General features: G+C 56.7%; 1 protein-coding gene across 4 annotated transcripts in view; it reads right to left on the reverse strand.

Moving 5' to 3' along the window:
• Positions 1-26,096, reverse strand: part of MROH1 (maestro heat like repeat family member 1) — a 60,968-nt gene that overhangs the window by 31,266 nt on the left and 3,606 nt on the right. For all 4 annotated transcript variants that reach the window (XM_044244773.1, XM_044244771.1, XM_044244774.1 and 1 more), the window contains exons 2-11: positions 14,654-14,723; positions 14,060-14,205; positions 9,774-9,905; positions 9,288-9,450; positions 9,024-9,122; positions 5,100-5,251; positions 4,489-4,629; positions 4,054-4,146; positions 463-541; positions 60-173 (exon numbers count right to left, since the gene is read on the reverse strand). In XM_044244773.1, the coding sequence (XP_044100708.1) occupies positions 60-173; positions 463-541; positions 4,054-4,146; positions 4,489-4,629; positions 5,100-5,251; positions 9,024-9,122; positions 9,288-9,450; positions 9,774-9,905; positions 14,060-14,205; positions 14,654-14,675 (1,141 nt within the window). In that variant the 5' untranslated portion in view covers positions 14,676-14,723. The remainder of the gene's footprint in view (positions 1-59; positions 174-462; positions 542-4,053; positions 4,147-4,488; positions 4,630-5,099; positions 5,252-9,023; positions 9,123-9,287; positions 9,451-9,773; positions 9,906-14,059; positions 14,206-14,653; positions 14,724-26,096) is intronic.

Genomic DNA, 26,096 nt, shown 5'->3' on the forward strand with positions numbered 1-26,096 from the left:
TTCTCCTGACAGACGGACAGCACCTGCCGTGTTCAGGCCCTGCCCCACCGCACGCTCACCGGCCGAGTTGATGACGTGCCTCACGACCTGCAGCGTGCCCAGGCGGGTCCTCTCGCCGCTGGCATCGAGCTTGGGCAGCAGGAAGGCCAGTAGGCGGTCAGGTGCACAGCGAGCTGCGGGGCAAGCAACATCCAAAAAAAGGGTTTGTAATCATCACCGCTCCCTGCCGGGCATTTGCGTGTGCGAACCCACGGCCCCGGAGGATGGACGCGGGGGCTGCAGCCCAGCCAGGACTCCACGGTGAGGCTCCGGAGCTACACACGGGCCCAGGGACAGGTGGACACAGAAAGCTCCTCCGCTCCAAGCCCTGAGCAAAGCTGCCTCTGGCACACGGGCGGCACCCAGTCGCCCCGGGGAGCAGACGGCCGCGGCCGCAGAGGGCTCAGGAGGGTGACAGCTTACCCAGCACGGTGAAGCAGCGCAGCACCTCCTTCTGGTTGCTCACCACCAAGGGGCTGGACGACTCCACGGGCACGCAGATCTGCTCCATGGGACAGAAGACAGACACCAGTCACGGAGGAAGGCTGCTGCCTCCCAGGGCCGTGCTGGTCGGGCGGGAAGGGCACGTGCTCCTGCGCTCGCGGGGCCCCAAGAGGCCATCTGGGCCTGTGCCTTCGGCCTGCCCCACAGCGGGCATCGGAGCCTGCCGGTGTAGGTCATTCCAGCACCCTCTTGGGGCGACACAGACGCGTGCACCCAGGATCCGAGGCTGCTTCAGGGACCCGAGCCTCCGCCCCTGCGTCTGGTTGCGGGGACAGCAGGCCCCCGTGCGTCAGGGGAGCTGAGGCCTGGCTCCCTCCCGCCAGGGGCCAGGAGCCAGCGTCACACCTCCTTTGGGCACTGGTCTCTAGAGTATAGAAAGCCCGGGACGCCTGGGTGGCTCAGTTGGTTGGACGACTGCCTTCGGCTCAGGGCGTGATCCTGGAGTCCCGGGATCGAGTCCCGCATCGGGCTCCCAGCTCCATGGGGAGTCTGCTTCGCTCTCTGACCTTCTCCTCGCTCGTGCTCTCTCTCACTGTCTCTCTCTCTCAAATAAATAAATAAAATCTTTAAAAAAAAAAAATAGAGTATAGAAAGCCCTGGAAACCAAAACGCCCAGGGCTGATTCACTCAAAATTGTAAAAAAATTTTAAAAAACTGCTGCACTGGTTAAAAACTGAAGCTGCCGTAGCTGTGTCTCTAGGGTCCACCACCCCTCGGCCGTGACACGGAAGCCGGCCCCCACCCCCACCCCGCAGTCACCTGGGGCTGGTCTCTGCAGGGGCCCCCCGCTCCCGCCCCGGGCCAGGGTCCTGGCAAGGGCTGCCCCAGGGCATCCATGCAGAAAGCCCAGCGGCAAGTCTTCAGTACAGCGCAACCTTGGGGCAGGAGCAGGGCGGTACGCAACAGCGCGGAGCGAAACCCCAGGACCGCGGGCTCTGCCCCGTGCTGGACCCCGCTGGCGTTCAGACAGCGAGGGGACGTGGGCAAGGGGCATGCGGTGGCCCAGCCTCCCAGGGAGCTCCTTGCTTTTCCCACTGTACAGAAAGGCATTGGGTCACGAAAGGCACCGCAGCAGGCTCTCCCTTTGGGGGAGGTCAGAGGCCAGGTCGTGAGGATGGGCAAGCAGCCCCGGGGAGAGCCGCTGAGCGGGAAGCAAGGCCGCCAGCCTGGTGGAGGCAGAGCCCCCAGCCCCGGCCGAGCCTTCACTGTCCTCACACGAGACCCTGAACCAGAACCTCGCGGCTGCGCCATGCCCAGATCCTGCACCGACAGTGGCCGTGGAGTAACCACCGGCTGCCGTGGGAAGGCGCCAAGTTTCGGAACAACTAGCTCCGTGGCGAGAGGTAACTAATGCCCACGCAGGCCTCTGGAGAGCAGACGGACTCTTGCTCACGGTTAAGGTCCAGGCGGACTAAACAATAAAAGTACTTTGGGTGCTAGGAAGATCTGGAAAACGACTTGCAGAATTCAAAAGGCTTTTCTAACCCTAACCAAACCCACGGCACAACAGAGAAGACAGGTACACGACACGGAAACACGAGATAATTTCGGGGGCAGAGTCCATCCCTAACAGAACCACAGGACCACGGACAAAGCAGGAGCAGGAGGGACACGCAGGACGGAGGGCTGCTCGGCACGGGAACCGAAAAAAAACAGCAGAAGACATGAACGGGCAGCTTCGAGGCAAGAGGACACGTCATTGTGTCTGCTGCTGGGCCTCCGCGCCCGTCTCCCTCCCTCCACGCGCCCCTGCTCTGCCCGAGGGGTGCCGCGGTCCCTCTTCTCACCGTGAGCTTTTCGGAGCAGTTAACTTGTTCTCTGCGGGGATTTTGGACCCTCTTGGTGACCTCAGCTCTAGGACACTGTGCGCCACGTTCTTGCTACGGCCTGCAGTGCGTTTTGGCCGCTGCCTAGCGGGGCACCCTGTCACTAGCTGAGGAGCAAAGGTGGTCCCAGGTTCTAATGTCCGCGTACTGACTCTGTTCGGACACGAGCGGATGTCTCGAGGAGGGAGCCGCGCGTCCCCAAAGACTGAGAGCTTACGAGTGACAGCTGGGGCTCCAGGGGCAGAGATGCCGCCGTGGAAACAGACACCTGCACGGCAGCAGCGGCGCGGCGAGCGGCAGGCAGTCAGGCGTCCAGTAGGTTTAGAAGGCAGTGGGCGCCACGGGGAGAAACAAAGCAGGGCCAGGGACTCGGCGGGGAGGCTGGGCGACGGTCCACAAAGCCTCCCGCCCCGCATTTCTATTTCTCGCCGTCAAAACTGGCTCCAGGCTCCACCAACAGTGGTGCGGGGGTCCTGCTCTGATCCTAAGGGAATGTGCCTGTGTCCCGCTCCCGAGGGGTACGCTGGGGCGTGGGCGCAGGAGCTCTGAGGATTCAAGCAGCTCCTCCCCGGCCTTTTATCGCGGACTTTCAGTGGTCATGCTGAACGTCCACAGAAGCTTTTTCTGCGCCAGCCGAGGCACTAGGCTCTTTTCCCCAATCGCTTCCCGAGAGGGAGCGTCCCGCAGCGTCGCCGTCCCTCCCGCCGAGGGAGGAGAGCGTGGGATCCATTAGCTCGAATGTGTGCCTCAAACCACAGACTCGCAGGCCCCCTGCGTGGCACTGACTTGACTCCCTCAGGCAGCTCTGAATCTGCCTGGTCTTCCGACCCACGTTTATGGGACGGCAGTTAGGAGCCGGGCAGAACCCAGCCTTAGAGCCTGTGGGCCCGGGGTGTGCTGGGTTCGGGAGGCCTTGGGAGATGATCTCCACTTGCTGGGTTAGTTGGGTTTTCTTTCTTCTGCCAAGTTGGACGTTTTCATTTCTTCAGGAATCTATCCATTTCACCATTTTTCAAGTTCATTACCTTTGTTCAATTTCTCTACTGCAGCCCTCCCTGCCCCCGGCTGGGCAGACCATGGGGGGCCAGGCCTCTGTTCCAGGAGCCGCGGGAGGGGCCACAGGGCTGCAGAGCAGGAAGGAGGCCCAGGTCCGCCCCTCCTCTCTCTCTCGTTGTATGCCCCTCTTTCCTCTCTCAGAGAGTTTGTGGACAGGACTACCTACCACTCCACCCACCCGCCTCTGTTCCCGGGACCTCCACATCTCTCCTCTGACCTAGAGAGAGGGCTGCACGGCTCATGGGCCCACAGGAGTCCAGCCCTGCTATTTTTCAGGAGCCCTTCCCTCTCCATGGACAGTGGCCCACAGCCAAGGCAGATGCCCCCAGGCCATCTGAGGCCTCTCTCCCGCCTTCCCGCCCACTCCTGCCGGGGAGGAGCTTCACCCGGGTGTCACACCCGTGGCCCAGGGAACACCCCAACTTCAGCGCTGCCAGGCTGGACCCCACTCTTGCCCCCTGCACGCCTCAGCAGGCATCTGCACCCAAGACCTGGCCACGGGCAGCACCAGGAACTGCCCTGTCCTACCAGCCCTGTCCCCAGGGTGCCCCCCCGCACCCTCCCTGTGGAGCCCCAGCCTGCGCAGCCACAGGCGCGCCCCTCCCCGCTCCCGTCCCGTGCAGCCTACCTGAGCATGCAGGGCGGCCAGGAGCGAGTCCAGCTGGGGTTCCAGTGTGCGGCTGCCCACGCTCACCGCGGCCTCAAGGATCTGGCCCAGGCTCTGCTCAGACACAGAGGACAGGAGCCCTCGGTCTTACTTCAAGCCCCCAGCCCCACCTCCTGGCCACAAAGACCCCACTCCAGGGCTCAGGTAAGGGACACCTACGTCCAAGTCAAGAATTAAGAGAGGAGGGCAAGTCTCGGGACAGGCAGCATAGCCGAGTGAAGGACCCCTGGGCAGGGCAGGGCAGGGCAGCGACAAGTGTGACTGGGCCCCACCCACCACCGCCTCCAACAGCACTCTGAGCCACCCTTCCCAGGTGCTACACCCTCCCATCCCAACCAGCTGGGGACCAGTCCCAGGGACAGAGCTCTGCACAGGCCATGGCGTGCAGGTGTGCACCTTGGACACGTGGAAGGTCTCCGCGTGCTTCTTGTAGAGGGCCAGGACCCCAGGCAGGAGCTTGGGCAGCTGCTCTTCCAGCTTCTCGCCAGGCAGCAGGTGGCTCATGGGGCCCAGGGCCTCCACCACAGCGAGCCGGAGCTGAGAGCGAGAGAATCATGTCACTCAGGTCCAAACCACTGACCCAAATGGAGAAGAGGCAAAAGGCCCGTCCACCAAGAACCCAGGCCGGAAGTGAGGAGAGCCACGCTACCACATGACTGTGGTCCGAGAGGGGTCCAGAGGCAGAGAGGTCAGCATGACCACACACAGCCGGGGTCTGGACAGTGGCCACGGAGGGAGGCCGTGAAGGAGACCACCCCCCCCAACCCCCGGCAATGAGCCGCGTCCAGGCAGAGAGGGGTAGGAGGGCAGGAAACAAGCCGTATTCTTGTATTCTGCAGGGACCCTGCACAGGGCACCCCCACTCCCCAATGCAACCCCCATCCCAAGCCAGAGGGCAGGACACAGAAGGGACTAGAAGCCTGTGTGGGCAGCAGCCCAGGACCCCGTTGGTGGGGGAAGCAGCCAGCAGGGGGACCACAGGCTCCCGACACACTGACGAGTGCCACCTGGGCTTCGCGGCTCTGCAGCCAGTGGTTGAAGAGGATGTCGTAGGCACTGAGCATGTCGGCGGCAAAGGTGTCCTTCCTGACCGTGGGGTCTGGGGCTTGGTCCAGGTCGGCCAGGTACTCCAGAATGCTCTCGCTGAAGTGCTGCAGAGCTGTTGCAGGGGGGAGGGGGGAGGGTGCCAGTTACCCTGACAACAGCGCCCCAGCCACCTGCAAGGCACCGCCCAGCACAGCGGCCACACCCACGTCCTTCCCGGAATCAAGCCCGCTCTCTGCAGCTAGGACTGCTTAAGCTGCGATCCAGGCGGGGTATGCTGGGCCCTAAATCATACGTGACTGTGTCCCTAGAACAGGATACACAGACACAGAGACACAGAGAGGAGACAGCGGGGACACTGGACCAGACACTGGCGGGGGGCGGGGGACCAGGGAGCAGAGCCTCTGAGCCCCGAAGAAACCAACCCTGGCGACAGCGATCTCGCACTTCTGACAGAAGTGCAGAATTCTTTTATCTTTTTATCTTCTTTTTTAAGATTTTATTTTTAAGTAATTCCTACACCCAAAGTAGGGCTCAAACTCATAACCCTGAGACCAAGAGTCACACGCCCCACCGACAGAGCCAACTGGGTGCCCCCCATTTTTCTCACTGAAGCACCCTAATTTGGGGTACTGTGTCACAGCGGCTCCGGGAAACCCACACAGGTACCAACCAGCGCCGGACGGCCTCGTTCATAGCGCCCGGCCCACGGCAGCCGGCTGTAAGGTAAAAGGCGGAGGCGCCGTGCCCCCCTCACCCCTCCCAGATGGCCACAAGTGCCGCTCACTCTGCCGGGGTCGCAGGGCCCAGGCTGGGGTGGGGCAGGCCGGGGGCAGCGTGCCGCGTCTCCCACGGTGACTGCGCTCGTGGACATCCAGGCGGGCGCGTCCAGGCAGAGACGAAGGCCTAGGCGTGCTCAGCAAGGGGCTGACACTGGGTCAAGGGAAGGCCGAGCGAGGGCCCCGTCATGTAGCCCCGCTCCGTGTGGCCCTGCTAAGGGCTGGGCAGTGGAGCAGCCGGGCACTCCCAGGCCTCGTGGGGAGGGCACCGCACCGGCCTGTGAGGCCCCCTCGGAGGCGACCCCCAGGGAGCTGCCGCCTCACCCGGCTGACCCGCAAGCCTGTCCAGCCAGCTCTCACGTGGCCGACTTACACGGCGAACTTCCCATCGTGGGCTCCCCAGTCCGACAAAGAATGAGCCCGACGCTTCGGTGTACACAGGGGCCATCAGCTGAGTTCCCAAGAAATAGAATTTAAAGAAATTTCAGAAAAGGGGCACCTGGCTGGCTCAGTCGTTAAGGATCTGCCTTCGGTTCAGGTCATGATCTTGGGGTCCTGGGACCGAGCCCCGAGTCTCTGTGCTCAGCGGGGAGTCTGCATCCCCCTGCCTGTGTGCCCTCTCTCTCAAGTAAATAAAACATTTTAAAATTAAAAAACTTCAGGAGAAAACCATGTCTTGGAGCCCCTCTGTGTCGTCCCGGGTTTCTGGAGGGTCTGGCCCAGGCAGACGCGCCCCCACCTGCCACACGGCTGCTGGTCACGGGGAGCGGGGCCAGAGCCTGCTCTCATCCTGCCCCCCAGTGCTCTCGCCTCTCTGAGCTGCATCAACAGGACGGATGTCAGGCTGACCGGCATTTCTTAGCATTTTGTAGCGAAGTTTTTCAGGGTGACAGACCACTCTGTTCCCGGAAGCAGAAATCAACCTCCCCACTTTATTACTAGGTTTTACCTGTCACACACACACACACACACACACACACACAGGAAGGTCAAACAGCCATTCTCCTATGCCCTCCCCAACCTCGATTTCCTTTCCTCCAGAAGCAAGCACTGGGGCGGACCTTTCTCTCATGCGTGACCGGTCTGCAGCTTTCCACACCACCTCCCCAGGGGAGGGCAGCCAGCCCAAGCCACGCCAGCCCGCACCTCCGGCATCTCCTGCCCATGGCCTCTGGGCAGGGTGCAAGTCCATGGTGCACAGCACCCTCCTGTGTGCGGGGGAGGGACTGCCCCACAAAGCGTCTCGGTGCGGGTGCCGGAGGGCCCTGCTGCCTGGCACTCCCGCCCCGGGCCAGGCCCGGGCAGCCCCGTGCCCACTTCCGACGGGGTCTGCTTGACCACAACATCATGCCAGTCCCCCCTTCTCTACTTCCGTATGTTTGCATTTTTGCTGTTTTCTGGGGATTTCCTCTGCCTCCTCTTCCATCTCTGGTGGCCCCTGTCACTGTGTCTGCCACCCCGAAAAGTGCAGCTGTGCTCTCTGGCAGCAGCTGCCTCACGGCAACACGCTCCGCTCCCCTTTCCCGCCTCCCGGAGGGGTCAGTGGTGCCTTTCCTTTCCCCAGGCTTTCCCCTCCCCTCTCGTGCCCCCGCAGTCTAATCTGGCTGTCGGGCGGGGATGGCCGGGCCTCTGGGGAACACCAGCTCCCCCTCTGCGCATCCCAGCTCTTCCCGCCCCGGCCCAAGGGTCCACGGAACTCAACCAGGGAGGGCCTTCAAGCGTGTACAGGTCCTGTGCTTGGCCCAGGACCATCGTCCTCAGGGGACACAGGCCTGCCCACCAGGACAGGAGGCCCGCAGCCTGCTACGGGGATGGCCTACGGCCGAGTCCGCACCTGAAACCGGGCCGCTTCACTGTGAGAGAAGACACAAACGGAGCAAAACTGCCACGGGGAAGGGATCAGGGCTCCGTCACCGCGGGTCAGCCTCCTGTTCCAGTCGGGCGGCTACAGACCACCGCGCCCTTCCAAGGAGCCGCGCAGGGCGGACGGCAACTGGGCCCTGGTGCTCTTCTCCCCTCCCTCTCAGCCTGGATGCACCTGTCCCGGATGGCCTCCCAACGCCCTGCCTTATCTTCCACACCTCTAAGTATATACCCGGGGCTCAAGCCCCCACACCCCACACGGCCTGTCCCTGCTGTGTCCCGCTCCGCGTCCCTGCTCAGAAGGAGATCCCGGCTCAGCTGCCCCGGGATCCTGTCTCAAGCTGTCTTTTCAGCCAGAACCGCATCAAGGAGAGTTTCCATATACAACCCGGGACTCTGGCATCATGTGCAGCAGGAGGAACCGAGGAGAAGGCAGGAAGGAGGCCATGGCAGGGACAAGTGAGATGTGAACGAGGGGCCGTAAGGGGGGCGGCAGAAGCTGGAGCCCCATCCCAGGACCTGGGACCCAAAGCCACTGTGAGCAGGGTGGGCGAGGGCCCAAAGCTCTAGTCCCTTGCTTTGAAAGCCCCCAGGTGCGCACAGGCCGGCAGCATTCCAGGCTCCAGCCCACCTGCGGGGCACCAAGCGGCAACAGCAGGACAAGGCCGGCTGGCAAAGAGCCAGCAACCCCTCAGCTGAGCTCCGGGCGGCCCCTGACCCTATCCCGTCACCTGCCATGTCCGGGACCCTCCTAACCAGAGTCCCGTTCCGACAGTCTGGGCTGAGCCGGCGCTCCCGGCCCTCCCCTCGGTGCCAGAGCTGGCCGGGTTCCCGAGGAAGCCGCAGGGTACAGCGGTGCTGCGGCTGTGGAGGGCGCCCAGCCCCCGCCCAGCCACGCGGCGGGCAGCAGAGGAGGTGAGAGCGAAGTGAAGACCACTCTCCGAGGTGTCCAGCGCTGAGCAGGGAGAAAAGCGGGAAGCCCCTGCGGCTCTGGAGAGGGCTCTTCCCGCGCCCCTCCAAGGGTCTGGGCCACAGGGACCTGCCAGTGAGGTAGAGCGGCCCCCACCAGCAGCCAGAGGCCGACGTCGAGCTCTACCCGCACGCCTGCGGGCACCTGCCGGTGCCCTGAACCTCCTCCTGGAGCCCAGAGGACTCATGACCCTCCACAAAGGCTGGGGGTGGGGGGCAGGCTCCTCCCAGCCCCCTCCCCGGAGGCCTCGCCCGCCTTCAGAGACCCCATCTTACCGCAGCAGAATGCCACCCTCATTGCGTCGTGCTTGGCCATGCCCAGCATGGGTAGCATGGTACTCAGGATGGACGTCAGGAAGGGCACCATGCCGAACACTGCAAAAGGGGGGTATGTGAGGGGCTACCCGCCACCCCTGCCCTCACCCGGCCTGGCCTCCCCGCGCCCCCCCCGGAGAGGCAGAGGGGGCCTGGGCCAGGTGGTACAGAGGCCCTCCCGACAGGCTCTGGGATGCAGGCGGAGGCGGGCCAAGCGGCACCTACCGTTGGAGGCCGCGAGGCTGGCGAGGGTCTGCACGACGGAGCAGTGGGGCAGGGCCCCGGGCTGGAACTTGCTCAGCAGCTCCTCCATCACCGTGCCGACGAACCGCTTTCCGACGGCCACCAGGACGTCGCTCGCGGCCCGCTGCCAGTCACAGACCAACTCCTGCCCCCCCCAAATGTACACTGAGGCCCTGAGCTCACGAAGGACACGCGACCCCCCTCCCCCACCCAGGAGAGGCCACCAAGCACCTGCCACTCCCACTGCAAGGAGCCGGCACTGGGAGCCAGGCCCTGTGTGGAGCCCAGCAGCACCCCCAAAAACTGGGATGCAGGCCCCCCTGCCTCCGCAGCTGCCGGAGAGTTTAGGAATTTTGCTCTCTGCTTCGATCGCCACCCCTAGTCACGGGTGACCGCATTCCTGATACGCCTGGTAGGCAGTTCTAGGGAAGCAGCTTCCCGCCCCAAGCCACACAGGTGCAGCCATACCTTCGCCCTGGTCATCTCGCTGGAAGCCAGGAGGGTGACAGCCCTGGCCTCAGCCTTGTCCAGCTCACCGATGTGGCTGCTCACAAGCACCTCCACGGCCCTCAGGATCATCGTCCGGTAAGGGTGTGCCAGCTGAGCAGAGAGACCATGGAGGAAGGTCCTAGAAGGCGAGCCCAGCACCCAGGCACCCTGCTGACGCCTCCTGCTCTCTTTGGAGGGCTCCTCAGGACAAAAGCACCCGCGGCCACCCCAGCAGGGCGGAAAGGAGCAGGCCCGACCGCGCCTCGTGCGCCCAGCGCCTTAGTGCCTCGCCCAGCAAGGACCGCGAGAGGGCCTCGGGGCCCCTGACTGTCAGCAGTGCCAGGAGAGTTCTGTGCAAGACTCACGAGGGGTGACGACAGCCCTCCCCGCTGTGGCCAGGATCTCCCGGCCAGAGGCTGCACTGCCCCATGACACCCCATCACGGCAGGGGTCTCTGTCACCAGGCATCCTCCAGGCTCCCAGGGAGTGCCTGTCAGAGACCACGTGGCTGGCCCTTCCACCTGAGGGCCCTCTCCTCACTCTGGGGCCCTTCCCACCCCAGGGAGCCTCGTCTGTCACAGCCCTCCCCAAACTGGCAAACACACCCAAGGGTCCCGAGACTAACACAGGAGATGATGGCACCACCCGGGGCCGCCCCCAGCCACCACTGGGGCTTCTCCTTGCTCTGGGCGGGCCCTGCACAAGCCCAGCCACTGGCCCAGACATAGTCCACATCTGCACCTCGCAGCGGCGACCCCACCGGGCGCTCATCCTCGCCCAGACTGCGAAGCTGCAGGTGGGGCCGGGGGTGGCGGGAGGGCCACGCAAGGAAGCCCAGACACCCTACTGTGATGACAAGGCTGCGGAGACGAGCCCAGCCCAGCCCAGCCCAGCCCAGCCCAGCCCAGCCAGGTGGCAGACTCCATCCAGCCAGGAGCCCCCAGGCGCTCAGTCTGGAGGAGAGGACAAGACACTGGCTGGGGGCAGGGGAAGACCCCCCTGGCCTTTCCTGAGGACTCACCCGCCCCCAGGAACGGAGCATCCCGGCGGCGGGTGGGGGCACTCTGTGCAGTGGGTGGTACCCGGGCCCACGCTGGGACAGGACTGAGCTTGGGGGACCAGAGACAAAGTGGCAAGGTAGAGAGACGACTCGGGCTGGAGGAGCCTAGGAAAGCAGGGGCAGGCGGCCGCCAGGGCCGTTGCTCAGTCCGGAGCACAAGCTCCCTCCCAGGGGGGGCCCCAGGAATGGACGTGACTTTTGCTCCTGAAAAAGGCCAACACATCATAAATATCTCTAGATACATGAACAGATCACATGATCTGCCCTAGTTTCCGGGGGAAAGCTCTAGGTTTCGGTTTTCTTCCCTTGCCTGCGACCACACACGTGAGGCTCTACTCCCGGGCTCTGAGTCCTACTCCGCTCATCTACGAGTCTGTCTCTACGCCCGTCCCCACCGCCCTGTCTGACTCCAGGGGCTCTGCAGCAGGTTCTGAGGCCAAGAAGTGTGAGCTCCCGGCTTTGTTCTTTTTTAACACTGTTCGGGCTATCCTGGGTCCCCTGAGATTCCATCGGAATTTTATGACGGCTTTTCCTATTCCCGCAAAAAAACATCACTGGGATTTTGACAGAGACTACAACAGCGGCTTATTTTTAAAGAAAATGTGGGTTCCGCCCCCATTTTCCATTGCTCTGGGAAGTCCAACAGCCAGAGCGCGACTTGTCGGCTTCCCACAGAGGTTTTCCGTCAGGCCTCCGCAGGCCCTGCGCGCACAGGGATAAAACCACGGCCCCTCTGTCATCCGAGCGCAGCAGGAACTGAGCTGCACAGACGGGGACAGCGCACTGGGCTCGCCGGCTGCCGATCCGGGCCCAGGGCGGGCGTGTGTGAGACTTCGGGCTCTACAGTCATGTGGCGGGTCACCAGAGGACCCACTGTTCTGTCTCTTACCCCCCGATGGACCACACCTGCTAAAGAGACCGACCTGGCTACCCAGGCCATGTGTAGGCTGGACCCTGGTCACGGGTGGTCCCAGGGCACCGGATGAGCCCCACAGCCATCTACGGCCCTGACCTGAGATGCCAAAGCTGCTCCCCCCAGCAGACTCGGGCTGTCACGGCGGACTAACGGCACCGCGGGCAACCCCCTCCGGCTGCAGCAGTGGCCGCTGCGGCTTTGCGTTCTGACGTTGGGCTCTCAAGTTCCTTGCGTGCCCAGAGAATCCATTCCACTTCTCATGGGGGAGGTGGGTTCACATGGTTCGAGCCGAGTGGCCCGGTGGGACGGGACCCACGCCCACACCCGGGCTTGCCTGCTGCGGCCCCACGCAGCCTCCGTGTGGAGACCTGGAGTGAGCTGACCAGTGGCCGGTTACGAGTCCCTTACGTTAGGATGAGCTTCTAGAGGAAGCCAGATGGGAGCACATGACGTTGAAACCAGCCCGAAAAAACAGAACGAAGAGAAGAAAAGCTTCAGTCTCTACTGCTGGAGACTGGCCCCCGGAACGCCTGTGAGGGAACCGAGCCCCAGAGGATGGCCGTGGGAGCAGGGTCTTCGGGCAGTGAGTAGGTCACAAGGGTGGAGCCCCACGGGGGGGGAAATCACTGCCTTCTAAAGAGACCGCAGGAAGCCCCGACTCCCCTCTGCCGTGTGAGGACATGGCGAGGAGATGGCGGTCTGTACACCAAGAAGTGGGCCCCGCCACACGTGGGAGCCGCCAGCACAGTGTCCTGGGACTCCCGGCCTCCGCAGCTGGGACAAGCCCAAGTCTGCTCTTGTCAGAGTAAGCGTGACAGACCTGGATGGCGATTTTTGCCTCTGTTCCCGCAGTTGCTCCCCACCCCTGCCTGAGCGCCCCGTGCGCACCCTGCCTGCGCTCCCTCCGAGGAGAGGCCCCATGAAGCCCGGCTGGGATGCAGCACAGGAGCGGCAGACCCTGGAGTAGCCTTCGGGGGACAGAGGCGCCCGGAGAGGAGCACGTTTCCAAGGGACAGAGCTTCCCACTGAGCGCACGTTTACCGCATATATGCAAATGTGGGCGAAGATTTTTATTTTTAAGTTGTTTAAAGAAACGGAAAGGCTAGAAGTGGGATAAAATCATAAGTGAGCTGGAGAATGACAAGCATGAGGCCCACGTAAATTTTGCGACGAGTCACTAAAACTAACAAGGGCTCCTGTAGCCCCTCAGTAAGTGCTCCTGGGCCAGCCCCTCAAGCGGCCGGGGTGGCCCCGGTCTGCGGTCCCATCGGACGCTGATCCAGCACATCACGGCCGGCCCCTTCTGCGCCACTGAGAAGGGCACTGGCGCCCAGCACGTCAACACGAAGCTCCACGGAGCCACGGGAGAGCCACGGTGGGTGCACGGTGCCCAAGCGTGGGGGCGCGCTCTCGCACCAAGAACGGTGCGCCTCTAACCCCGGCGCCCGCGGGCGGTCCTAGCGTCCTACTCCAACACAGACACCCGGGAACAATCGGCTCAGTGGTCGCTCGGGGGACGGAGCTGCTCCCCCAGGAGACGGCACCCGAGGCACGAGAGAGAATGACCTCCCATTGCAGAGAGATCCCTTTTTCCACATCTGGGGGTCAAATCACACAAAGAGAAACAGTCTTTGGAGGCTGCAGAAGTGCCTTCCCCTGCCGAGAAGGGCCCAGACCACACGCTGAGACAGAAGAGAGACAGTGCATAGGGATCCAGCAGCGTCACAGCGTCACGTCACGGGGCCGAGACCCAGCAGATAGCAGTGAGGCCAGGAGGAGCGCTGGCTCGGAGGCGCTCCGGCAGCACCGACAGGGTCCCCCCGGGGCACAGGCAGCACACAGGTCCCCAGGGGTCTGCCGCCCCTGCCCGGCCCCTGCCCCGCCAGCAGGCAGCAGGAGGGTGAGGGAAAGGCCCCGTCTCCTGGGGCAGCCCCAACTTCCACCCCCACCGCGGAACACTCGTCCCGCTGCAGCTAATGACAAGGGGCCTTCTCTCCCTGGGGGACAGCACAGACCCTGGCAGGGAGAGCGGTTCAGTCTCTGGCCAGTGACTGACCGGGGACAGCAACACACCCCCTGTGTGTGACCGCTGGATGCGGCACCGCCCCCAGCCAGTGCCCCCACACGGGCCAAGGCGCTGGCCACAAGACAAGGGGTCTCATCTGTCCTGGAAATGCCCCACCTCAAGGGAATGCGGCTTTCCGCCCACAGCAACTGACGGCACAGCCATGGACCCAGCGCCACCTACAGACGCCACCCCCGTGCCCGTCCCCGCTGGGCAAGGACTACCTTCTCATGCTGCCGCAGGTACTCCTCACAGGCGCCGAGCACCTCCTCCGGCGCAGCCTCTCCCAGGGCGCACAGGGCGCCACACACCTGCTCCTGCACCAGAGGGTCCTTGTCGGTGATGGCGTCCAGCAGGATGGCGGCCAGCTCTGCAACGAAAAAGCCCAGCGCGCGCTCAGGCCCAGCCCGCCCGGCCAGCCACCGCCTTGGCCTCCCACCGCAGGACGCCGGCCCCCTCGCTCCCCTGCACGTTCCCGCCGCCTCAGCCACCGCCCCCCCCCCACCTTGCCTGCCTCCACCATCCACCCCCGGGGCGCCGCCTCCCACCCCCTTGCCCACCGGGGTCTGCTTGGCACCCACGGGCTGTCCGCTCCGAGGGCGCTCTGGCAGCCGCACCCTGACCTGACTCCCCAGGCCCTGACTGCCCCACGTCTCCTGCCCCCCCCGGACCGCGGCTGCTATAAACGCGGGCGCTACGGGCTCGGGGCCAGGCGCGAAGCTGCCCCGCCTGGGAGCAGCCCAGGCCCCTAGTGGCTCTCGGAGACGCCGCCCGATGCCAGGTGCTCCTGCGTGCTGCCCGCGGGGCCCCACACTCACTCTTCACATAGGACTCGGTCATCTCGCCCCCGCCTCACCCACAGCATGCGCGGACAGCTTCTTCCCAAACCTCGAGGAAGCAAAACACCGCGGTTAGGTCAGACGCCGCCTGCGTCTCTCGGCGGGCACCGCGTCTGTGTAAAACATGACTTCAGGGCGCCGGTGCGGGGGCTCAGCCTTTAAGCCTCCAACTCTTGATTTCGTCTCAGGTCATGATCTCGGGCTCTCAGGATGGAGCCCTAGGTCGGGCTGCCCTCTCGGCGTGGAGTCTGCTTGAGACTCTCCCTTGGCCCCCGTCCCCCCTTCCTCCCCCACCCACATGCACTCTCCCTAAAAAATTAAAAAAAAAAAACAAAAAACCACTCATCGAAAAACCCCACCGATCCCCGTGCCTTTTCCCGCGGGAGCCGGCTGCCACAGCGGGGCAGAACCACTCACGGAGGACAGGAGGCGGCGTCCCTCGACAGCTGCCAGCTGTCCTCTGCCCTCCCCACCCCGGCAGCCCCACCGGGGTGACGTCAGCCCCACGCGGTGGCCTGGGCAAGGGTGGCACTGCTTCCACCTACGGCATCTCCCTGAGCTGTGCAGAGGAGAGGGGGCACACCTAAGGCGGACGGCAGGAGCAGTCTGTGTGGGCAGAGAAACCTGCGCCGGGGGCCAAGACCGACAGCCTTGATCACCGCAGGCTCAGGACCCACCGGGCCAAGAGTCCCAGCAGGGCGCAGAACGAGCCTCGTCGTGGCTCGCACAGGCTGGGAGGGCAGCACGGGGATCTAGCAGGCTCCCTGCCAGCAGACACCGACCGTCCAAACGGCCCAGGGCATGAAGAGGTGCAGCTATCGGAGCGCCTGAGTGACCGACTCTTGGTTTCGGTGTGGGTCACGGTGTCAGGGTGGGGATACCGAGCCCCGTGTCAGGCTCCACGCTCAGTGGAGGTCTTCCTGACACTCCCTCCCTCTCCTTCTGCCTCTCCCTCGCCCACTTTCTCTCTAAATGAAATAAATCTTGAGGAGCCTGGAGGGCTCAGTCCTTAAGCATTTGCCTTTGACTCGGGTCATGGTCCCAGGATTCTGGGATCGAGCCCCGCATCAGGCTCTCTGCTCAGTGGCGGGGGGTCTGCTTCCCTCTCTGCTACTCCCCCGCTTGTTTCCCTCTCTCGCTGTGTCTGTCAAATAAGTAAATATTATTTACTCTATATTTTTATTTATTTATATTATTTTTCTTTATATTTATAAATATTATTTATTATTTAATTTATTTAATTATTTTTATTATTTTAAAAATAGTAATAAAATAAAATAAATCTTACAAAAAGAGAGGTGCAGTTGTCAAGCACTGCAGGCTTCATGGGACCAAGTCCCTGAGTGTGCAAGGGCCTCTGCCCCTTCCCCACAGGGTCACAGGGTGAGACCTACGTTGCACTCTCCAAGGCCCTTAAGGTCAGAGGGGCCATCGGCCCTCAGCAGTTGCAACGTCTGCTGTTTGCCGGCAACGCCGCCGTCCCTTTACCGATCTCTCCCACGCTGGGCCCCCGATAACCTCTCAGACATGAAAGGATGGAGATGACAGAGGCGGGTTGCCGTGACCGCCCCTAACGAGCGACGCGCGTCTGGCTATAGACACAAAAGGGAAGAAGCAAAGTGAGAAATCACAGGGAGCGTGGTGGCAGAACGAGACGTGCTCCAGGACTCCAGCTCAGGAAGGGAGATGGCCTCAAGTGTACGTCCATCCCAACAAAACCTCAAAGAAATGACAGAAAAGATGCAAGTTTTTCTTTTATTATATATTTTTAAGATTTTTTTTTTTTAAAGATTTTATTTATTTATTTGACAGAGAGAGATTACAAGTAGGCAGAGAGGCAGGCAGAGAGAGAGAGAGGAGGAAGCAGGCTCCCCGCTGAGCAGAGAGCCCGATGCGGGACTCGATCCCAGGACCCTGAGATCATGACTTGAGCTGAAGGCACAGGCTTAACCCACTGAGCCACCCAGGCGCCCAAGATTTTCTTTTTAACTAATCTCTCTACGCCCAGCCTGGGGCTCAAGCTCACAACCCAAGATCCAGAGCTGCTGCTGGTGCCCGGCTCAGTGGGTCAAGCGTCTGCCTTTCGGCTCAGGTCATGATCCCAGGGTCCTCGGATCGAGTCCCACATCGGGCTCCCTGCTCAGCTGGGAGTCTGCTTCTCCCTCTCCGTTTGCCACTCTTCCTACTCGTATGTGCTTTCTCTCTCTCTCTCTCTGTCAAATAATTAAAATGAAAAATCTTTAAAAAAAAAAAAAGTCACAGGCTCTACTGACTGAGGCAGCAGATGTCCCAAGGATGCAAGTTTTAAAAGAGTAAATCCACAAGAGCACTAGAAAACAAGATAAAATTAGCAAATCAGGCATCTCCAGGAATCACAAGCAGCTAGAAAGCAGATGGAGAAGACTGGCTTAGAGACGCTGGCATCAGCAAGGTGTTTCCCCTTTCTGCCCGGAAAGCATCTAAAAGTAACAAGGGAAACAAGACATAGAAACACACATTTCATTTGTGGCAGAGCAAGAAGGCAAAAACCACAAACCCCAAGCATCAAGGGCTGGAAACGTCACGGCTGTCGGGCGGGGTGTGAGGTTCGCCTGCAGCAAGTGCCACAAGAGCCCAGAGATACTCGCCAGAGGCGGCCGCGCACCGCCGGGCAGAACCTAGACCCCGAGTGCTAGGCCTGTGGCCTAAAGCCACGGGGCAAGCTGCAGTCTCTGAAGCAGAGGCTTCACCCTGTGAAGGCCATGGCCACCTCCCTCCACCACCCGGGAAGGAACCAGGGTAAACCAACTTGGGATCAGCAGGTTTGGAGCGCTCTTCAGAGAAGTGCAAAAGGCCAAGTGCACCCAACTCAAACAGAAGAAAAAATAAGGAAACAAGCACGAGACATGAGCTCCTAGCCCAGACGGGAGGAACGCACCAATTTGCTCTCCTGACCCAAACAACTCAAGAGGAACAGTAGTTCTCAGTCACCTCGGTGACAGACATCAGGACATGAAGGCCAGGAGCCCTCGAGCACTGCAGCTCACTGTCCGGGGTTGCATCCGGGAACCAGGACTCAGCAATACACCTGAGTTGAGACACTGGGACTATCTTGGGAGACCAGGTCCTGCCGGTTTGCAGACTCTGGTACCAGCGAGAACTCCAGAGACCTTGGTCACTCAGCTGACTTACTGGTCAATGCTGGGTGGCAGAATAATGTCCCCAAAGACGACCAAGTCCTCACCCCCAGAACCTGTGGCTATGTTACCTTCTGTGCCAAAAGGAACTCAGCAGATAGGATTAAGGGTACAAACCCTAACTGCGTAAGCCGTCGGATGCAGAGAACCCTTCCCAGCAGGGTCAAGGGATGGCTTGGAAAGAGGAGGAGAAATTCTAAGTGTGGAAAGGACCCAACCCACCATGGCTGGCTTTAAAGACAGGAAGGCGGCTCCGGACCACATAATGTGGGCGGCCACTAAAAGTCAGATATGTCCCTTAGTCCATAGGCAGTGATCAAACAGGGACTCTGTTCCTACAACCACAATGAACCGAATTCTGCCAACAAGCTGAGAGCAGGAAGCAGATTTTCCCCAGAGAACCCAGAAGAGAGCACAGCCCGAATGACCCCTGGATTTTAGCCTGGTGAGAGCCACATCAGACTTCTGACCTCAAGAACCTTAGTGGACTAAATACATGTCATTTAAGCTATGAAGTTTATGGTAATTTGTTACAGCAGCAGAGGAAAACTAATACAAGCACCATGTTTAAGAAGAAATTACCAAAAGCCAGGGAAAACCTACCTGGAAGGATTAGCAGAAACAATCCCCAGAACTCCCAACAGGCCAAGCACGCGGCTGCTCTCAGCGACCAGACGGAAAACACCACAAGTCACAGAGTGTTGGGAAGAACGCTCAAAACAATCTTGCCTCAGTACAAAGTAAAACGAGCTGTAAACTAAGTGCCGTCCTGGTCTCACCTAACAAAGCCAAAAATAAGACCTAAAAAGATCAAATTATTCCGAAGTCACTCAGCTACATCCCAGCACAAAGTTCAAGAATAATAAACAGGGGCGTGGGGGTGGGGGGGACTCAGTTGGGCGTCTGCCTTCAGCTCAGGTCCTAATACCAAGGTTCTGAAACAGCCCCACATCTGGGTCCCTGCTTAGTGGAGAGTCTGCTTTTCCCTCTCGCTGGTGCTGCCTATCACTATCTCTTTTTCTCGCTCAAATAAATAAATAAAATCAAAAAAAAGAAGAAGAAGAATAGGAACACAAAAATATCCAGCACTGGGGCACCTGGGTGGCTCAGGGAGTTAAAGCCTCTGCCTTCGGCTCAGGTCATGGTCTCAGGGTCCTGGGATCGAGCCCCAAATCGGGCTCTCTGCTCAGCGGGGAGCCTGCTTCCTCCTCTCTCTCTGCCTGCCTCTCTGCCTACTTGTGATTCGTCTATCAAATAAATAAATAAATCTTAAAAAAAAAAAAAAATCCAGCACCAACAAGGTAAAATAACAATGTCTGGCATCCAATCAAAAATTACCAGGCATGCAAAGAAGCAAAAAAATACAACCCACAATGGGAATGAATCAATAAATACAAATTGAAACAGAAATGAGGCAGAAAAATTAGTAAACAACATTTAGATAGTTATTATAACTGTGTCTGCCTCATATACTAAAAAAATCCACAAGAAAGACTGCAGACGTTAATATAAAAAGGTTAAAGAAAAAGGATGGTAAAAGACAAGGTTGATGCAAGTTATAAGAAAGCTGGAGTGACTATGTCAATATGAGACAAAATAGATCAGAGACATAACGATCCTAAACATTTATGTGCCTAATAGGAGAACTTAGAAATACACAAAGCCTAAACTAATGAACATGTAAGAAAAAATAGACAAATACAAACTGTAGTGGAGGGACGCCTGGGTAGCTCAGTTGGTTAAGCTGCTGCCTTCAGCTCGGGTCATGATCCCAGGATCCTGGGATCGAGTCCCACATCCAGCTCCTTGCTCAGCGGGGACCTGCTCCTCTCTGCCTGCCTCTGCCTGCTTGTGTTCTCCCTCTCTCTCTCTCCCTGACGAATAAATAAATAAAATATTTTAAACAAATTGTAGTGGAGATTTCTCCATAATTAGCAAAACAACTGATTTCTCCATAATTAGCAAAATAACTGTAAAAATAATCATTAAGTGTAGAGAAGTCCTGAACCATACTGTCAACCAACTTGACCTACATAGTATTTACACAACCATCTTTTCATTAACAGTAGAATATGTTTTTTCTGAAAGTACATGGAATATTTATCAAAACTGACTATATTCTGGGCAGGAAAACAAATCTCAGTCAATTTAAAAGAGTTCAAGTCATACAGAGTATGTTCTCTGGCTGCAATGGAATTAAATTAAAAATCAATAAGGGACGCCTGGGTGGCGCAGTTGGTTGGACGACTGCCTTCGGCTCAGGGCGTGATCCTGGAGTCCCGGGATCGAGTCCCACATCGGGCTCCCAGCTCCATGGGGAGTCTGCTTCGCTCTCTGACCTTCTCCTCGCTCGTGCTCTCTCTCACTGTCTCTCTCTCTCAAATAAATAAATAAAATCTTAAAAAAAAATCAATAAGAGAAAGCTATCTGAAATATCCCCAAGTCATTCATTCATTCATTCATTTGACAGAGAGACAGAGAGAGACCGAGAGAGGGAACACAAGCAGGGGAATGGGAGAGGGAGAAGCAGGCTCCCCGCTGAGCAGGGAGCCTGATGCGGGGTTCCATCCTGGGCTCAATCCCAGGACCCTGGGATCACAACCTAAGCCAAAGGCAGACGATGCTTAACAACTGAGCCACCCAGGCGCCCCCCCATTAGTATTTTAAAAAGTACTTAATGTGCCTCAAAATAATACATGAAGCAAAAAAGAAATCAAAAGTAAAATTACAAGGCAGTTGAAGTGAATGAAAATGAAAAAATATACCAACATTTGTGGGACACTTATAGCACTAATGTCTATATTAGAAAAGAAGAATGATGTGATCTTCTACCTTAAGAAACCAGATGCTCAGGTGTGCGTGGGTGGCTCAGTCAGTTGAGTGTCTGACTCTTGATTGCAGCTCAGGTCATGGGATTGAGCCCCCCATCGGGCTCTGTACTCAGCAGGGAGTCTGCTTGTCCCTCTCCCTTTGCATCTCCCTCTACTCTGTCTCCAAGAAATAAAATCTTAAGAGACACCTGCGTGGCTCAGTTGGTTGGGTGGCTGACTTTGGCTCAGGTCATGGTCCCCGAGTCCTGGGATCGAATCCCACATTGGGCTCCTTGCTCCACGGGGAGCCTGCTTCTCCCTCTGCCTGCCTCTCTGCCTGCCTGTGCTCGCTCTCTCTCTCTCTCTGACAGATAAATAAAATCTTAAAAAAAAAAAAAAAAAAGAAAGAAAGAAGATGGGGCACCTGGGTGGCTCAGTGGGTTAAAGCCTCTGCCTTTGGTTCAGGTCATGGTCTCGGGGTCCTGGGATTGAGCCCCGCATTAGGGTCTCTGTTCCATGGGGAGCCTGCTTCCCTTCCTCTCTCTCTGCCTGCCTCTCTGCCTGCTTGTGATCTCTGTCTCTGTCTCTGTCTCTCTGTCAAATAAATAAATAAATAATCTTAAATTTAAAGAAAACAGAAAAGAAAATCAGTGATAACAAAGGCTAGTTATTTGAGAAGATCAATAAATTTGATAACCTCTATCCTGACTGATCAGGAAAAAGAAAGACACAAGTTACCAGTATCAAGAATGAGAGGGGCACCTGGGTGGCTCAGTGGGTTAAAGCCTCTGCCTTCAGCTTGGGTCATGATCCCGGGGTCCTGGGATCGAGCCCCACATCGGGCTCTCTGCTCAGCGGGGAGCCTGCTTCCTCCTCTCTCTCTGCCTGCCTCTCTGCCTGCTTGTGATCTCTGTCTGTCAAATAAATAAATAAATCTTAAAAAAAAAAAAAAAGAATGAGAGGTGACATGACTAGAGTCTAGTGACATTAGAAGTTAGAAATAAATTAGAAAATAAATATACACTATGCATAACTTTATACCAATAAATTGAACTTTTTTTCTTTTTTAAGTATACCAAACACCCTAAAAGAAACAAACGAGTCAGAGCACCTTGGCGGGCTCAGTCAGAGGAGCAAGAGACTCTGGATCTCAGGATCATGAGTTCAAGCCCCATGCTGGGTGTGGAGATCACTTAAACAAATAAATAAACTTAAGAAAAAAAAAGAAAGAAATAGGGGCACCTGAGTGGCTCAGTCAGTTAAGTGTCTGCCTTCAGCTTGGGTCATGATCCCAGGGTCCTGGGATAGAGCCCCGCATCAGGCTCCCAGCTCGGAGGGAAGCCTGTTTCTCCCTTTCCCACTTCCCCTGCTTGTGTTCTCTCACTGTCTCTCTGTCAAATAAAAAAATAAAATATTTTTTAAAATATGCTTGTTCTTTTATTTTAGAGACAGAGAGAGCACATGCCAGGTGAGGGACAGACAAAGAGCGAGAAGAAAAGCAGATTTTCAGCTCAATCCAAGACCCTGAGCCAAAACCAAGAGCTGGAGGGAGGCTTAACCAACTGAGCCACCCAGGCCCCCCAAAAAACTTCCTCTCTTTGGATATACTGCTCAGGGAATGAAATTAATGGCACCAAGGCACACAGCTCAGTAACAAGACACACCGCAAAATGCATCAGCACCCCTCCCCCGTGCTCTCCTTTCCCTACTTCTGCCCTCACACAAGCCAGTAGATGCCCTACTCCCCTGCAGGGGTCCTGTTCCTGAGGACCCGCTTACTTGGCCATCCCGCCTCGGCCGTTCCCCCTTCCCTGCCTCCTCCATGCTCAGCGTGAGGACTTTTGCCAACACTGATCCTAGCATGATGCCCCACCGCTGCTCACCCATCCTCCTGCTGCCCGAAGCACCCAACCGCTCCCACGCGGGCTGTGTCAGCCTACACCTGAAGCCCTTGCCGCTTCTCTCTCAGCCCTTTACATTCTAGGTGTCCTGGCCACCCGGAAACCCCAGGCCTGGGATGGACTCTCAGCACCTCGCTTCTGCCTGTCCTCTGCAAGCATGCCGTGTCCAGGCTCTCTGACTGGGGACTCCCGCTCACTCAACAGCCCATTCCCGTTCCCGCACCTCACCCAGGACATGCCCAACCTTCCAGCAAGTGAGCCGATATTCCTACAACCCTTTGTTCACGTGATGTATATGGGGTCAATGCGAAATATAACCAGGTGTAGGCTCCAGTCTCCCTGCCATTTCCAGTGCCCCAAGAGCAAGGGAAAACGTTTTGATTTTCATCCTTAGTGTACACAGCATTTTTAAAAAACCTGTTCAGGGGCCGCCTGGGTGGCTCAGTGGGTTAAAGCCTCTGCTTTCGGCTTGGGTCATGATCCCAGAGTCCTGGGATGGAGCCCCGCATGGGGCTCTCTGCTCGGCAGGGAGCCTGCTTCCCCCCCTCTCTCTCTGCCCGCCTCTCTGCCTACTTGTGATCTCTGTCAAATAAATAAATAAATATTTTTTTAAAAATTAAAAAAAAAAAACACAAAACCTGTTCAGGGCACCTGGGTAGCTCAGTCAGTTGAGCGTCCGACTTTGGTTTTGGGTCAGATCATAATCTCATGGGTCCTGGGATCAAGCTCCAAGCTGAGTAGGGACATGGTCTAAGAGTCTCACCCTCTGCCCCTCCCCCCACTCACTTGCTCGCTCGCTTTAAAATAAATCTTACTTTAAAAAAATTTTTTTAAAGATTTTATTTATTCATTTGACAGACAGAGATCACAAGTAGACAGAGAGGCAGGCAGAGAGAGAGGAGGAAGCAGGCTCCCTGCTGAGCAGAGAGCCCAATGTGGGGCTCGATCCCAGAACCCTGAGATCACTGACCTGAGCCGAAGGCAGCGGCTTAACCCACTGAGCCAGCCAGGCGCCCCTTATTTTAAATTTTTTTATTATTTTTTTATTGTGTTATGTTAATCACCATACAGTACATTCAAGAGTTTTTGATGATGATTCATTGTTTGCATATAATACCCAGTGCTCCCCAAAGTCCATGCCCTCCTTACTGCCCACCACCGGGCTCACCCATTTCCCACCCCATTCTAACTGGTGTAAGGTGGTACCTCAATGTGGTTTTGATTTGAATTTTCCTGATGGTTAATGACGATAAACACTTTTTCATGTGTCTGTTAGCCATTTGTATGTCTTCTTTGGGGAAGTATCTGTTCATGTCTTCTGCCCATTTTCTGACGTGATTATCTGTTTTTTGGGTGTTGAGTTTGAGGAGCTCTTTATAGATCTTGGCTATCAGCCCTTTTTCGGTAGTGTCATTTGTGAATATCTTCTCCCATTCTGTGGGTTGTCTTTTTGTTTTGTTGACTGTTTCCTTTGCTGTGTAGAAGGTTTTTATCTTGATGAAGTCCCAAAACTCCTTTTTTGCTTTTGTTTCCTTTGCCTTTGGAGATATGTCTTGAAAGAAGTTGCTGAGGCCAATGTCAAGGAGGTTACTGCCTAGGTTCTCCTCTAGGATTCCTGCCTCACGTTGAGATCTCCCATCCATTTAGTTAACCTTTGTGTCTGGTGTAAGAGAATGGTCGAGTTTCATTCTTCTGTATATAGCTGTCCAATTTTCCCAGAACCATTTATTGAAGAGATTGACTTTCTTCCATTGGATATTTTTTCCTGCTTTGTCAAAGATTATCTGACCATAGAGTTGGAGGTCCATATCTGGGCTCTCTACTCTGTTCCACTGGTCTATGTGTCTGTTTTTGTGCCAGTACCTTGCTGTCTTGGTGATCACAGCTTTGTAATATAGCTTGAAATCAGGCAACATGATGCGACCAATTTTGTTTTTCTTTTTTAACATTTCCTTGGTGATTCAGGGTCTTTGCTGGTTCCATGCAAATTTTAGGATTGTTTGCTCCAACATTTTGAAAAATACCGTTGGTATTTTGATTGGGATGGCATTGATAGTGTAGATAGCTCTGGGCAGCTTAGACATCTTAACAATGTTTATTCTTCCAATCTGTGAGCATGGAATGGTCTTCCATCTTCTTGTGTCTTCTTCAATTTCTTTCATGAGTGTTCTGTAGTTCCCCGAGTACAGATCCTTTACCTCTTTGGTTAGGTTTATTCCAAAGTATTTTGTCATTCTTGGTGCTACTGTAAAGGGAATCAATTTTCTAATTTCTCTTTCTACAGTTTCATTGTTAGTGTATAAGAAAGCAACTGATTTCTGTACAATGACTTCGTATCCTGCCATATTACTGAACAGCAGTATGAGTTCTAGTAGTTTGGGGTGGAGTGTTATGAGTTTTCCACATAGATTATCATGTCATCTGCAAAGAGAGAGCACTTGACTTCTTCTTTGCCAATTTGAGTACCTTATATTTCTCTCTGTTGTCTGACTGCTGTTGCCAGGACTTCTAGCACTATGTGCAACAACACTGGCAAGAGTGGGCACCCTTGTCGTGTTCCTGATCTCAGTGGGAAGGCTCTCAAGTTTTCCCCATTGAGAATGATATTCGCTGTGGGTTTTTCATAGATGGATGTTATGAAGTTGAGGAATGTTCCCTCTATCCCTATACTCTGAAGAGTTTTAATCAGGAATGGATGCTGTACTTTGTCGAATGTTTTTTCTGCATCAATTGAGAGGACCATGCAGTTCTTGTCTTTATTTATCGGTTCTATCACATTGATTGATTTGCAATATTAAACCACCCTTGCATCCCAGGGACAAATCCCACTTGGTCATGACAGATAACCCTTTTAATGTACTGTTGGATCGTAGCTAGGATCTTGTTGAGAATCTTGGCAGCCGTATCCATCAGGGTATTGGTCTGAAATTCTCCTTTTTGATGGGGTCTTTGCCCGGTTTGGGGTGGCTCAGTCAGTTGAGTGTCCAACTTTGGTTTTGGCTTGGTTTTGGTCTCGTGGGTTCTGGAATCAAGCTCCAAGCTCAGTGGGGAGTCCACTGCAAGATTCTCACCCTCTGCCCCTCTTCCAACTTGCTCACTCTCTCTAAAATAAATAAATCTTTAAAAAACCCAAAAACTGGGGTGCCTGGGTGGCTCAGTGGTTTAAGCCTCTGCCTTCAGCTCAGGTCATGATCTCAGGGTCCTGGGATCGAGCCCCACATCGGGCTCTCTGCTCAGCGGGGAGCCTGCTTCCCCCTCTCTCTCTGCCTGCTTCTCTGCCTACTTGTGATCTCTCTCTGTCTATCAAATAAATAAATAAAAATCTTAAAAAAAAATAAAAAACCCAAAAACTGTTCATGGAAGGAATAGAATCAAAATCCTCTCATATAATTCAATATTATAAAGCTCAATTTTCCTGAATCTACAAATATATGAGACAGGATATTGGAGGGTATTTGATAAAATGGTCCAAAATTCATATAGAAGAATTAATGTACAAGAATAGCCAATTTAAAAAAAAAAAGAACATCCAGTT

Source organism: Neovison vison, chromosome 4, assembly GCF_020171115.1.
Source record: "Neovison vison isolate M4711 chromosome 4, ASM_NN_V1, whole genome shotgun sequence".
Classification (NCBI taxonomy): domain Eukaryota; kingdom Metazoa; phylum Chordata; class Mammalia; order Carnivora; family Mustelidae; genus Neogale; species Neogale vison.